At 43.4% G+C, this 13,871-nt stretch overlaps 1 protein-coding gene across 1 annotated transcript; it reads left to right on the forward strand.

Moving 5' to 3' along the window:
• The first annotated feature begins 3,180 nt into the window (after window positions 1-3,180).
• On the forward strand, window positions 3,181-10,535 carry LOC145821458 (uncharacterized). The gene is made up of 4 exons (XM_082917979.1): window positions 3,181-3,409; window positions 3,484-4,148; window positions 4,240-4,532; window positions 10,250-10,535. The coding sequence occupies exons 1-4, from the start codon at window positions 3,232-3,234 to the stop codon at window positions 10,533-10,535; spliced, it is 1,422 nt and encodes a 473-aa protein (XP_082774105.1). The 5' UTR covers window positions 3,181-3,231.
• The last annotated feature ends 3,336 nt before the right edge of the window (window positions 10,536-13,871 follow it).

Here is a 13,871-nt window from a genome sequence, read left to right on the forward strand (position 1 = left end):
AAATCTGTTTAAAAATAGTTCCTGATACACAAAACTATATTTTCCCAAAAACCATAAACAGGATGGAATCTATCTTAAGATTATTTATGTGTGTATTATGATAAGACAGATCTCAGTTCTTTGAACACTGGTAAGTTTTTTTTTTTTAGACTGAAAATTTTGTTTAACAACCAATCACAATTTTCAAATTATAATAACTATTTTATGGTTTTCAAGAGTTGTGACTTTCGTGATATTTTTTTTTTTTTTTGTTAATGGCAGTTTGTAACTGTTCTAGAAACAGAAAAATACTATTGTTTTATCTACCTAGTTCTTTAAGAAAATTTTCAAGCTGATGCTTATAACCAGATTTGTTCTGATAGACTTTATATATTTTTCTTGAGTAAAGTTTATTCGTTACCAAATTTTCATCTGTGTAACACATTTAGTATGTATATGTGGCCTATGCTTTAACGTGATTGTTACATAGACTTGCCTATGATAAAAGCTTTTACCTGGTACAAGAGTTTTGTAATGTACAAGAAAGTTACAACAGCCATTAAAAAAAAAAAAAAAACACACTGCAATAAGAGTAAAAGTGGTGAAGTTGACAATCTCTATTTTTCTTCTATTATGCTTCTGTTGTTTTAACAGATTTTTGAGTTTTATTGTTTTCACAAATGTGGATATATTTTCAGTTAAGTTTCTGGTATATGTTTCCTATCTGTATATATATTGCTAATTGTGATTATATGTTTCGCTTTCTAATTTAATCAAAATACAAAATTAAATTGATTATGACTTGTTATTTGTGTTCAAGCCTGTTGGAAATGGTAGAAAAATTCTGGGTAAATTCAGAATTTTTTCTCAAGTTTGGTCTATTTTTTAGATGGGCCCCGAGTGTCGATTTACACGGGTCAAAGTGGTAACGCGTTCTATGCCGCGTTGTGATTCACGTGGTATATTTGGTTGCTCAAAACCATTACCGAATGAATGGGAAATTGAAGCCAAAGTGTGCTCCATGGAAATGGAGTTTTGGTGGAAATTCCTTAAGGTTGTAAATTGGCTTGTCCCACATTGATTTGGTGGGAAGTTTTGAAAGGATTTATAAGGCTTGGGTGAGATACTTGGGGTGTGCCCCAAGGGGTACCCAAATGTTTTAGAGGGAGAGGTTATGGGCAAAATGGGCTAGACCCATTGGACCTGTACGGGGAGCAAATATTCCGGCGTGCCCGTATTCCTTTCTTCCGAGCTCCGTCGATGTCCGATCACCTGCGAGTCAACAAGGATGAGCTACCCGGCGGTGTGTGGCCGGAAAAACCCTCCGACGGTCAACTTAGCACACACCTTAGAGGGAATAGAGAGAAGGGAGAGAGTGTTTGAGTGTAAGGATTTTCTTACACAGTGTTCGTCTGTCGCGTATGGGGGGCGCAGACAGGCTTATATACCTTCTGTGCCCCATATCCACTCCCTGTCATCTCCTGACACGTGGCTCTGCTATCCCATCTGTCAGCTTAAACCATGCCGTTCATCACCTGCTCTCAACTGCCTGCCAGCATAGCTGGAGCTCGGCAGCCGAGCTGCCCTACCTCGGTCATACCATGCTTCATACCTTAAGCGCCCGACCGGATAACCGAATGAAGGACCGGGCTAGGCGGCATCTCGGCAAAGCTTAGCCCGGGATCCTCCTTTGGTCGGTCTTCTCGCCGGTCAGTCAACTACCTCGGCTGACCGCGCCTTTCCGAGCGCCGGCCTCTCGGTCTGTCTGATCTCGTCAATCCTCGGACCGAGCATCCTGGTCTGCACGGTTCGGGGCAGCACATAGCCCAAACTCTGCCCGGCCCAAGTTCTGGTAGCCCATCTCCGGGTGAACAGTCGATCATCTCGGCCCACTGCTCTGCTGGGCCCCCAACCTGTTCGGTTTATACCTCGGCCCAACGCCGGAGCATAAATCACCCTCTCAATTGCCCCTTAATTCCGTCCGCGGAAGCGTGACTGGGATTATTCACCTCGTCCGAGATAACGTTTATCTGGTCGTCAAGATGCCAAGCTTCGACCGAGCTAGTTGACGCAATTGTCCGCAGATCTGACCGGTTATATTCCTCGGCTGACCTTTTCTCGTTGAAAGTAGCTCGGTTGGCTCTTCGTCTTGTCAACCCGTCGCTTCAGTCCTGCCAAAGCCATAAATGGTGACACGTGGCGGTCTGCCATTGGTCATCGGGCAGCCAACCCGCCGTTTTTGCCAGAATTTGAATTTGGGCGGTCTCTAACGCCTATACAAACTTGCCCCCCCAGTTCCATTTTTCCTCTACTGCTGCATCCATCTCTGTCGATTCTCAGACCCAAGCTCGACTGCCATCCTGCCGTTCTTCGTGTTTGGGAAGAACACCTTCGGCCCTTCACAGGTAAGATGTCCAATCTCTCTTATGTTGCTATTTACTGTTATTTTGCACACATTAGGACCCGAAAACATAGCTTTTAGGGCTTAGACCATAGAAAACATTCTAAACCTCCCAATGTTCTTGGTGTTCTTCGTCTTCCTGAAGAACGTCGAAGAACTGGGGTGAACCGGGCTCTGGACCTTTTTTTTTGATCCAAGAAGCCAGCCAAACCGGGCAAACAACGTGTTTGTTCTAACCGGGGCAAAAACCGAGATAATCAAAGGACTTGGTCGCTCAACCGGGCTAACATCAGGTCTGCTTGGGCGACCGAGCTCCTTAATCAAACAACCGAGGTAGTTTGGCCCCCTTACCGACCGAGCTGAAGTCTAGCTCCCTTTACGAAACCACACACTTACACTTGCCATCCTTTTCCTGCAGAGTCCAAGGGGACCCCTGTCATTCCTGAACCTCTCAGGACCGAGCTGCAGCAATTTATCACCGTGCCCAACCCATCAACCGGGCTATAGTAAGTCGGCCACAAATGGGGAAGTTCCGCTTCCTTGTGGATACTCCGGCCGCGCTAGCCGCTTTCAGAGAGGACTACGGCGTCCCGGCCGATGTCCATCTCGAGCTGGCCGAAGAAGAGACCACGCCTTGGGGTAGGGAGGAATGCCCCTTCACCGTGCTGTCCATTGTCGAAGGGGGCCTTCGTTTCCCTCTCAACCCACTGATTACCGAGTTCTTACGCCGTACCGGGCTAGCGCCAACCCAAGTGTCCACCAACACTTATAGAATAATCAACGGCGTACATGAATTGAACCAACGGCTAGGCACCAACTTAGGCCTAGCCGAGATATTGAGGCAGTACACAATGGGCCACACCGGTGACGGCCTAGCTTACTATTTAAAAATAAGACCGGGCAAGGAAAAAATCGTAACCGGCACCCCGGACAAAGATATGCACGATGATGATTTCTTCTGGGTGTCCGGCAACTACGAAACAGCCGAGGTGCCGGGCTGGTTCATAAGCAAGGACTTCGGTTCTTCATGTAAGCCACTCAAATTTGCACGGTTAACTCTATTCTTTTAGTTTTATTAACCGGTTACCCTGTTTCTTTTGCAGCCATCCAAGCCTTGCAAGCCAACTACCAATTCCCCAACGTCGAGGCAATTCGGGCCGTGCTTAGGTACCGTCACCGAGACTGCAACGAATTGCTCGGCTACACACCCACCTACAGATATTCTGCACCGCGCCGGAGTAGAGTAACTGACTTCCTCAGAGCTCCTTCGCCACCTCCAGATCCAACCCTACCAGACGTCCCATTAATCCGGTTAACCGACGAGCAAGAAATGGCCAAAAGATCTCGGATCAAAAACCTCCTAACCGCGACCTCAGCCGAGATTCCGAGCGTCACCACCCGTTCCCCGGCTGCCGGTCAATCGAGTGCTGCCGTTATAGCCCTTGCTTCTCCAGCTCCAGCTGCCGTGCAATCTGCCAGAGAAGCGCGCCGGGCTGGAAAAAGACCAAGGGCAGATCCCTCCGCCGAGCTCGTCACCGAGCTGACAACCGAGCATCCTGCTGAAACTCCTGCTCCCGTGCCCGCTTGGCGTCCTCAGCTGAAGCACCGGGGACAGGACATCCCGGCGACTGCATCGATCAAGGCAGACAAAGAACATTTGCTTGCCTTTGATCTCTCCAAAGCATTTCTCCTACCGGGCGACGTGGTAGGCAGTGACCACGTCCCTGACACCCGGCTGGTAAAATCTTCTGTGAAGTCGATGGCCAGGGTAAGTCGGCGTTCTTTTTAACATTTCACAAGTGTTTGCTCGGTTCTTCTTGCTCGGTCCCCTTTCTGATGTACTATGCTTCTTTGTGCAGGCCATTCAAAAACAACATTTGGTCCTAGAGCGCATCCACCGGCTTAGGCAGAAAGCCAACGACACTGCGAGCCATGTTGAAAGCCTCCAAGCCGAGCTCGGCCGGGCTAAAGCTTCTCTCGAAATGGCCAATCATGACAATAATAGACTGCTCGGTCAGCTGGGCGCAGCCGAGAAAAAACAAGGTGAGCTTCAGGCCGAGGTTGACGCTTTGAAGAAGGCGAAGAAGAAGGCTTGCCGGGCTGCCAACAAGGCCGGGTTCGACGAGGCCGAAGAGAGCTATAAGAAGCAGGTGTTTGCAACACAAGACATCTACTTCAAGGCCGGTTGGAAGTCTGCCTGTGAACACCTCGGCCAGGGCTCTGACACCGACGTTTTTGCCAATCCTCCCAAAGCTTCACTACCGGTCTACCTCGTGCCATACGCAAATGATGTATTTACTGCGCTTCAAGCGGAGGCCGAGGAAGGACTTGAAGATGGAGAGGATGACACAGATTCTGAGGAAGAAGAGGCCGAGGTGCCTGAACAGCCCGGCAACGATGAGCCCGGCGCCCAAGAAGCAAGCCAAGCTGTTGACCTTGATGCTGATGCTGCCGAGGATGAGTTCACCAATCTTTCCCCCTTAGTTTAGGTTTCTTTTCTTTGTATTTTTGCTTTCAATACACTTGATGTAACCGGGCTTTGTCCCCACCTTTTGTAATGAATTTCTTTATCAATGAAAAATTTTGAATTTTCGCTAAGTGTTTGCCCGGTAGTAATTAATTCCGTCTTCAGCAAACTATCTCGGTATGACTTATCATTTGAACACTTGGTCGACCGGAGTCCATAACATGGTCGACGCACTTGAGCATAACAAAACAAATTCTCGCACCGAAATATCCATCTCGGTTGTTGCTAAGTTTGGACAAGATACCATGTTGGACAAGACGCCAACTCTTTCAACCGGAGTACTTCATCACGGTTGGGAATCCCAAGTTGGACAGAACATCAACTCTTCCAACCGGAGTACTTCATCTCGGTTGGGAATCCAAAGTTGGATAAAACACCAACTCTTCCAACCGGAGCAAATCATCTCGGTTGGGGATCCTAAGTTGGACAAAACACCAACTCTTCCAACCGGAGCAAATCATCTCGGTTGGGGATCCTAAGTTGGACAAAACACCAACTCTTCCAACCGGAGCAAATCATCTCGGTTGGGAATCCTAAGTTGGACAAAACACCAACTCTTCTAACCGGAGCAAATCATCTCGGTTTTAAACATTAAAAGAACAATCCGAGTGCTAATGCAAAATGACTTCTATAATTTGACAAAAAGAATTACATTCTGCTTTGCAAGCCAAAAAATTGCTTTACAAAAAAGAGGAAAGTAAAAAGCTTAAAAATAATACAATTTCAAGTTGGCCGCATTCCATGGCCGGGGTATGGCTCTTCCCTCTAGATCCTCCAAGTGGTAAGCCCCCTTGCCCGCCAGACCAGTGATCTTGTAAGGTCCTTCCCAATTTGCCCCTAGTTTGCCTTCTCCTGGCACCAGGGTGTTGCCCATAATTTTCCTCAAAACCCAATCCCCAACTTTGAACGGTCTGGGGTGCACTGTCTTGTTATACTTCTTGGAGAGCTCTTGTTGGTAAGCGGCAACATGGATGAGGGCTTTCTCCCGGCGCTCTTCCGCTAAGTCCAACTCCAAGGCAATAGCCTCGGCATTTAGCTCGGGATCAAAACTCTCAGTTCTGAGGGTGGGCATTTCAACTTCCAAGGGTATGACCGCCTCCATGCCATAAGCCAAAGCAAATGGAGTTTCCCCGGTCGAACGTCGCGGGGTTGTTCGATATGCCCAAAGGACGCTCGGTAATTCTTCAGCCCACTTGCCCTTAGCCTTTTCCAACCGTTTCTTCAACCCATCCAGTATAGTCTTGTTTGATGCTTCGGCTTGACCATTGGACTGCGGGTAGGCCGGGGTGGAGTTGTAGAATTCTATCTTTAGATCTTCACAGAATCCTCTGAATAGGCGACCATCAAACTGGGTACCGTTGTCAGAGATCAAAATCTTGGGGACGCCAAACCGCGTGACAATGTTCTGCCAGACAAATCGCTTCACGTCTTTTTCTTTGATGGTGGCCAAGGGCTCAGCTTCAACCCACTTTGTGAAGTAATCTGTGGCCGCGATGAAGAATTTCCGGTTGCCCGGTGCTGTTGGCAACGGTCCCACTATATCTAGCCCCCACATGGCGAAAGGCCAAGGACTGGTGAGGGGAAGAAGTTCCCTGGCAGGCTGGTGGATCTGATGAGCGAATTTTTGGCATTTCTCGCACTTGCGGACATATTTTTGGGCGTCGGCCTGCATGCACGGCCACCAGTATCCCTGCGAAATAGCTCGGTAAGCCAAGGACCGTCCCCCGACGTGGCTGCCACAACTGCCTTCATGAATTTCAAACAAGAAGGCCTCCACACTGTTCGGGTGCACGCACTTGAGATAAGGACCGGTGAAGGACTTCTTATACAACGCGCCTGATGGAGAGAGCCAAAACCGCTCGGACTTCACCCGGATTTTGTGTGCTTCTTTCTTGTCCGCTGGAAGAGTCCGGTCTCTGAGGAACGAGATCAATGGGTCCATCCATGAAGGACCTAGCTCGGCGCAGAGTACATCCGTCTGCCCGGCGTTTTCAATGCTTGGCCGCGGAAGAAAGTCAATCAACAGGGGGTTTGGAGATGTGCTATCTACCATGGAAGCGAGGCCGGCGAGTTCATCAGCCCGGCTGTTTTCTTCCCGGCCAATCTGCTGGACTCTGATTGCCTCAAACTGCTTGATATGGTCCCTGACCAGAGCTTGGTACTTCGCCATCCTGTCGTCCTTCGCTTCATAAATCCCGGAAACTTGATTAACCACAAGCTGGGAATCACTATATACCAGAAGCTCGGCAGCCTTCATTTGGATTGCGCTCTTGAGCCCAGCAAGAAGCGCCTCGTACTCAGCCTCGTTGTTAGATGCCGGGAAGCCGAGTGTGATAGAATGCTCTATGGTTAGGCCGTCCGGGGATATAAGAACAATACCTAGGCCGGCACCATGGCGGTTGGACGCTCCATCAACAAAAAGCTTCCACATGTCCCCCACGAAAAGCTTCCAGCAGTCAGATGGGTCCTGAGAGTTGCGAAGGGCAATGGGATCACAACTGCTGGAAGCTGAGCCCTTTGGATTTTCAGAATTCAAATTAAACTGATTTGGATTTTCTGTACATCCAAACAAGGCCCTTCCCGTTTTCAAACAGTAATAAACTAGTTTGGAATTAGTGCACACCCAAACAAGGCCCTTCCCGTTTTTGCTATCTGTTTGAATTGTTAACTGATTCAAATCTGTTTGAATTCAAAACCAACAGGTATCATACCTGTTCAATTTAAAACCAAGAGTCACCTTTACATCTATAAATAGGACCACCCTCATTTGATGTTTTTCATTCAGAAATTTCGGATTTCACCTCCGCTAATTATATTCTTCATCTTGCTGCATTTTATTTCCGAAAGAAAGAGTGTAAACACTTAGTGTGTTCGTAAGGCAAACAATTTGTAGTGCTGCTATTGTTTGTGGTAAGATCATTTCATCCTGGGAGATAGACGTCCAAATTCTGAAAGCACCGTGGAGAGGACGAATCTGTCTTAAGGACACAGTGTCAAACACTGGACTTGATCAGAAAATAATTCGAAGAAATTAAATCAAGTAAATTATTTAATTTATTTTCAGTGTTGTTTTTATTTATTTAAATCAGATTTTAATTTTGTTTTTTGTAACAAAATAAAATCTGTTTTTATTTATTTATTTATTATTTCAAGTTTGATTTTTGTAATCAAACAAATTCTCTCATTTTCTTTATTTCTTTAAATTCGAATTGTTGTTGTGTACACAATAGAATTAAATCTTTTAAATACAGTGAAGATTGTCCAACAAAGCCTACATATGTTGTAGAGTTGACAATTAATAGCATCATCATTTTATAATTGTTTGTGGTATGATGTCATTAATTGATATTATTTATATATCAATTTGATATATGGTGGATTATAAATGGACATCAGTCTAGTAAATTATTTTTCAACGTGTTGAAAAACACTTGGGACTTTCTTGACATAAGAATAAATTCCCATTTTTCTTTTTGGGATGGTGTTTATAACCTCCATGCTACTGCCATTGGATATCATTATATGGAAAAATATATTTCATGTGCAAATAATTTTCCACTTGATTGTGATAGTAGATTTTTTTTTCTTTTCTACTGTCAAATCAATTATTAACACCAGAGAAATTTAAACATGATAGTTTAAATGGTAGTGTAGTTTCATTCTTTTGCATTGGTTATTATTTTGTTAATAATCAATTTGAAAGTTATTTTTAAAGTAGCTTTGAGTATTGTGATATAAGTTGTTATCAATTATTGTGAAATAGAATTGGCTTATATGTTTTAGTGAGTATTCAATTATGTTAGGGTTACATAGATGTTTGTCGCACTAAACATTAACTATAAAAGAAAAAGTACATAGTTACTCAGGTGAGAGTTTTACTCGTCGTTTTGAAGAGATAATTTAATTATCTTTTGTTTAATTCGATTTTTGTTTTAGACAAAGTTAGTGGAGAAACAAAAATGAGTTAGTAATTATGATAGTGACACTTGTTCAAAAATGAGTCATGTTATTTGTGTTAATTTATGTATTATCACAAATGTGGGAGATTGTTGGAAAATGGCTTTTATATTACCTTATTTTTTGCTAACTTTGAGCATTAATTAAGGTGGGATCCAATCGTTATTTTTAACGTTTCTAAGTGGGCTCATGTTTATTGTCGCGTAGTGAATAAATTCATATATTTGGTTGCTCAAAACCATTTCTGAATAAATGAGAATTCAATGCACGTTTTCGGGTTCATGGAACTAGTTTTTGGTGGGTTTCCTACACATTTGTGAAATGTACTTGTCCCCCATTGGAAAGACTTGAGGAATTATTTGGGTTTATAAACCTTAGCATTGGATACTTGGGATGGGCCCTAAAAGATACCCAAGTTTATGGAAGGGTGAGGTTATGGGTATAGTGGGTTAGACCTATTGGACCTAAAATTAAAACCACACGCGCACGCGGCCACTGTCTGTCTGGGCGGGTTGGCCTGGGTGTGAGGTTGGGTTGGGCTTGTTCGGCCCAATACTTTTCTTTTTGGGCCAAAAACTTTTATTTTTTATTTATTTCTTTATTTTTAAAATTTTGTTTTCAAAATTCAAAAGAAATTTGGTCCAGATTTTTTCCACCCAAATAGTTTCTAACCCGAACAGGTTCATACATGTTCATTCCAAAACCAGACAGATCTGTATCTGTTCAAAACAGTTCGAACAGATCTATCTGGGTTCAAACAGTCCAAACAGAATCAAATCTATTGGTGCCTTTCTAATCTATCCGAACAGGTATAAAGCCACCAATCTGCCTATATAAAGGCTGCTTCCAGCAATTCATTTGATCAGATTTTTCTATCATAAATTCGTCATCCCTCTCTGTGTTTCTCTGTATTCTTTCTGCATTTATTTTTAGGGAAATAAAGAGAAAGATTTACAACATTTTTTGGTTTGCAAAACTTTATTTTATAGTTTTGTAAAATCAAGTTTTAGTCATTGCATCTTGGGGAAATAGACGCTATTTTAACTCGAAGCACCGGAGCGAGAGCGAAATCTACTTTAAGGAGATTGTATCCAACACAAGTCTCGACATTATTTTTTGTAAGCATTTAATTCGAAAAATAATTTATATAATTATTTTCTAAATTATTTTATTTTATTATTTATTTATTTATACATTTAATTTACACACATACACATTTGTGGGGTTCTAACAGGCAATACTTTATAATGTCCTATGAGCACATAATAACTTCTTAAAAAGAAGATAATTATGAATGAGTATCTTTGTCCCTATTTTGCAATAGGTAAATACATTTACCATGTTGAATATGAACATTTGCACTTATTCTGCTTTTCCTGTGGCAGGGTAGGTCACCGAAGGGATAGTTGCACTGTTGGAATCATGCCGGAGGCATCATCACAGGGACCAGCTGCTATTGGGCATGAAGAACAACTACAGGCCTCACCAAATCTTGATCCCCGCCTATCCCAATTTGGGCCATGGATGACAGTTTCCAAGTTTGCTAGAAACCCCAAAAGCCCACACCCAAGAAGAGATAAAACTCAACAAAGGAATAGGTTTGAAATACTACAAGATGGGAGAGAGTATCCCAAAGGCAATAAAGCCCAAATGGGGAATGACATGGGCTGAAGAGGAAAAACCCAAATAGAAGGGGGATTCAAATACAAGTCATGACCATATAAGAGGAAGACTGTGTCCAACCACTCTGCTATGACTAAAGCTAAAAAGTTGGAAGAGATTAGACTGGGGAAGGAAAAGGATACTAACATGGAGTTTACAAATCAAGAGGCAAAGCTGGGGATAGGTGAGACTTCAATCCCCCAGAACTTTTCAGAGCATACATCAATTCCCTTGCAAGTTGTAGAGGGCAACCAAGCTCCCAATCTGATCACAGGCCCATTACCTTCTTCCCATTTTAATTAAGTTGTAGTTCATACCACTGAACCCAGAGTAAGAGAATCCCCAGGTAAACATGGAAGAGGCAAGATAGAACTAGCCCACGAAAGTGCACAAGATGATCTAAGACAGAGTGCTAATGTGCTTAACACCAAGCAAAAAAGTGTTTCACCTCATCACCTCCGAATGGTGGAACGAAGGAACAAAGTTGAGAATCTTCCCATGGAGGCAAGTGGATGCAAGCCAGGAGCGCCACTACCTCTCAATGTCTCCACTCAAGTCAATGGATGCAAACTTCTAAGCCATCAGGGGCTATCTGAAGCTTCATGATCAAAACGCGTTACCCTATCAGTTTATACCATCCATGGATCTGCTTATTTGGAATTGTAGGGGGCAAGTAACAAGAAATTCAAATGAACTCTAAGAGAGTTAGTCCAAATCCATAAACCTGAAATTATTGTGCTTACGGAAACCAAAGTGCAGCTTACAACTATGGGGATGTTCTTCAACTGTATGGGATTTATTACTTCAGCTCATGTTGACCCAGTTGGCCGAAGTGGATGTATTTGGATGATCTGGAATCCTAATGTGGTAAATGTGCGAGTTGTTGAGGCTAGTTCACAACAAATCACAGCTGCCATCTCTAGACAAGACTATTAAGACTGGTTACTTTCAGCTGTCTATACAAGTCCTAATGCCAGGAAGAGGGATGAGCTTTGGGATCACCTAGAGGCCATTGCTCAATCTATGAAGAAACCTTAGCTAGTAGCTGGTGATTTTAATGACTTCACCTCTACTAGTGAAAAAAGAAGCCTATGCCAATCTAACAGTCAAAGTCTAAGCCAAGATCAGAGAAGAAATGGGAAATTTAATGACAGACTGAACAATTGCAACCTCATGGATTTGGGTTGTACTGGTCCATAACTGACTTGGAGCAATAACTGAAAAGGCTGGGCCAACACAATGGTCAGACTGGATAGAGCAATGTGTAATACTAAATGGAGAACCACCTTCCCTGATGTATCTGTTTGGAACCTTCCTCGTACGTACTCAGACCATTCTCCCATGATGGTATTCACTCAAGGTAAGTCTCCTTTCAATCCCTCTTGTAAACCATTTAAATTCTTGGCAGCTTGGATTACTCATGAGGGCTTTAACTCTATAGTGAGTAATAACTGGGACAAACCAGCCTCCTCTCTTAGTCAAAAATTTGAAATTCTAGCCCATGATGTTAGTGTTTGAAATAAAGATGTCTTTGGAAACATTTTCAGAAAAAAGAGATGGTTGTTGGGGAGGATTGAAGGGATTCAAAAATCCCAAGCCCAAAACTATTCTCATAATCTTCACAACCTTGAAATTGATCTTGCGGATCAGTATAACAAAGTCCTTTATCAAGATGAGCTTCTTTGGTTCCAAAAATCTCGAGCCAAATGGATTACTCAAGGGGAGAGAAACACCAGATTTTTTCATCTTATTACTCTGGCTAAACGTAAAAGAAGGAAGATTGATATGCTTAAAAATGATAGTGGTGAGTGGGTGGATCAACCTACTCAGCTTAAAGATTTGATTCTTAGTTACTTTACAAATCTTTTTAACCAGTCCCCCAACTGTTCTCTGGAGCACTAGAACAATTTGGTGGCTTGTAAGCTGACTCTTGAGGATAATACTGAGCTTACTAAAGCTATCACTGATGATGAGGTGTGGAGGGCTGTAAAGCACATTGGTGCTTTTAAAGCCCCTGGATGTGATGGGTTCGAAGCTATTTTCTATTATAAATTTTGGTCTGTTATTGATCAATCTCTTTGTGTTTATGTCAAAGAATGCTTTCAAACTAACCACATTCCTAGTGATGTCAACAAAACCTTAGTTCCTTTGATCCCTAAGATTGACAATCATGAGAATATAAAATAGTTCAGGCCTATTAGTTTATGTAATGTTTCTTACAAAATCATTTCTAAAATTCTTGTTAGTAGGCTCAGACCTTTCCTTAATAAGATTGTGGGACCTAACCCAAGTAGTTTTATCCTAGGTAGAAATACCTGTGATAACATTATCATGTCCCAAGAAATTTTACATACTTTGAATCTTAAGAAAGGTAAGAAGGAGGGTATGATTTTAAAAAATTGATTTGGAGAAAGCTTATGATAAAATTTATTGGGACTTTATTGAACATACCCTGGAGGATTTTAACCTGGACTCTAACCTCATTGAACTCATTATATGTTGTGTTATTTCTACGAGCACTGCTATCCTTTGGGATGGAAAACCTCTGAAGGAGTTTAAACCTCTTAGAGGATTGAGACAAGGAGACCTCCTTTCTCCATATCTGTTTGTTCTTTGCCTTGAAAAACTTTCCAATATGATCAGCCTTAAAGCTGAGGAGAAAAGTTGGAAAGGTGTGGAAATTACTAAAGGAGGGCCAGTCTTGACCCATCTCCTCTTTACTGATGATCTTATGCTCTTTGGGCAGGCTAATATTAAAACTTGTGAGATAATCAGAGAGGTGATGGATGAGTTCTGCTGTATCTCAGGCCTGATGTAGACACCCCATTTTTTACTCACCTTAAGACTCAGACGTCATCGATTGAGCGCTCGGTGATTGCGCATGTTGTGCTCGTTTCGAGGTTTCGGAGTTCTTGGCTGAAAGCCTCGCCTCTGGACCTCGGGACCTTTTTTACTTTGACTTGATCCACGGACCAAGTCTTGTTTTCTCTTCCCGGAGGGAGGGAAAGGTCTTGTAGACCATCTCTCAATGGTCGCAGGCTACTTTTCGTGGTCGTAGTCTACTGTTCCCATTTGGAGACCAGTTTCCGATTTTCGGAGCCGTCGGCCGTGCGCCTCTGCTCAGGGCCGCTTAACATTCTCCGTTTGGCATGGTTTTTGGAACACATCTCGTTTCCTCTGTCTAGCGGGACACTGTGGTCTGGGAGACCACTTTTGCAGTCGTACGCCACTTTTGATGCTCGGCAACTGGTTTTCGAGGCTCCCAGCCGCGCGTCTTGCCTCCGTTTTGGTTTGTCTTGGGTACAAACCTTACTTTCCTTGTTTGGGAAGTGGTACAAGGGTGGG

Source organism: Camellia sinensis, chromosome 3 (genome assembly GCF_055761805.1).
Source record: "Camellia sinensis isolate YWXY chromosome 3, ASM5576180v1, whole genome shotgun sequence".
NCBI lineage: Eukaryota > Viridiplantae > Streptophyta > Magnoliopsida > Ericales > Theaceae > Camellia > Camellia sinensis.

Coding starts and splice junctions, on each gene's coding strand:
- LOC145821458 (XM_082917979.1), top strand. CDS start 3,232: ATGGGCCACACCGGTGACGGCCTAGCTTACTATTTAAAAATAAGACCG. Junction 3,410..3,483: donor CAAGGACTTCGGTTCTTCAT/GTAAGCCACTCA, acceptor TTTCTTTTGCAG/CCATCCAAGCCTTGCAAGCC. Junction 4,149..4,239: donor CTGTGAAGTCGATGGCCAGG/GTAAGTCGGCGT, acceptor TTCTTTGTGCAG/GCCATTCAAAAACAACATTT.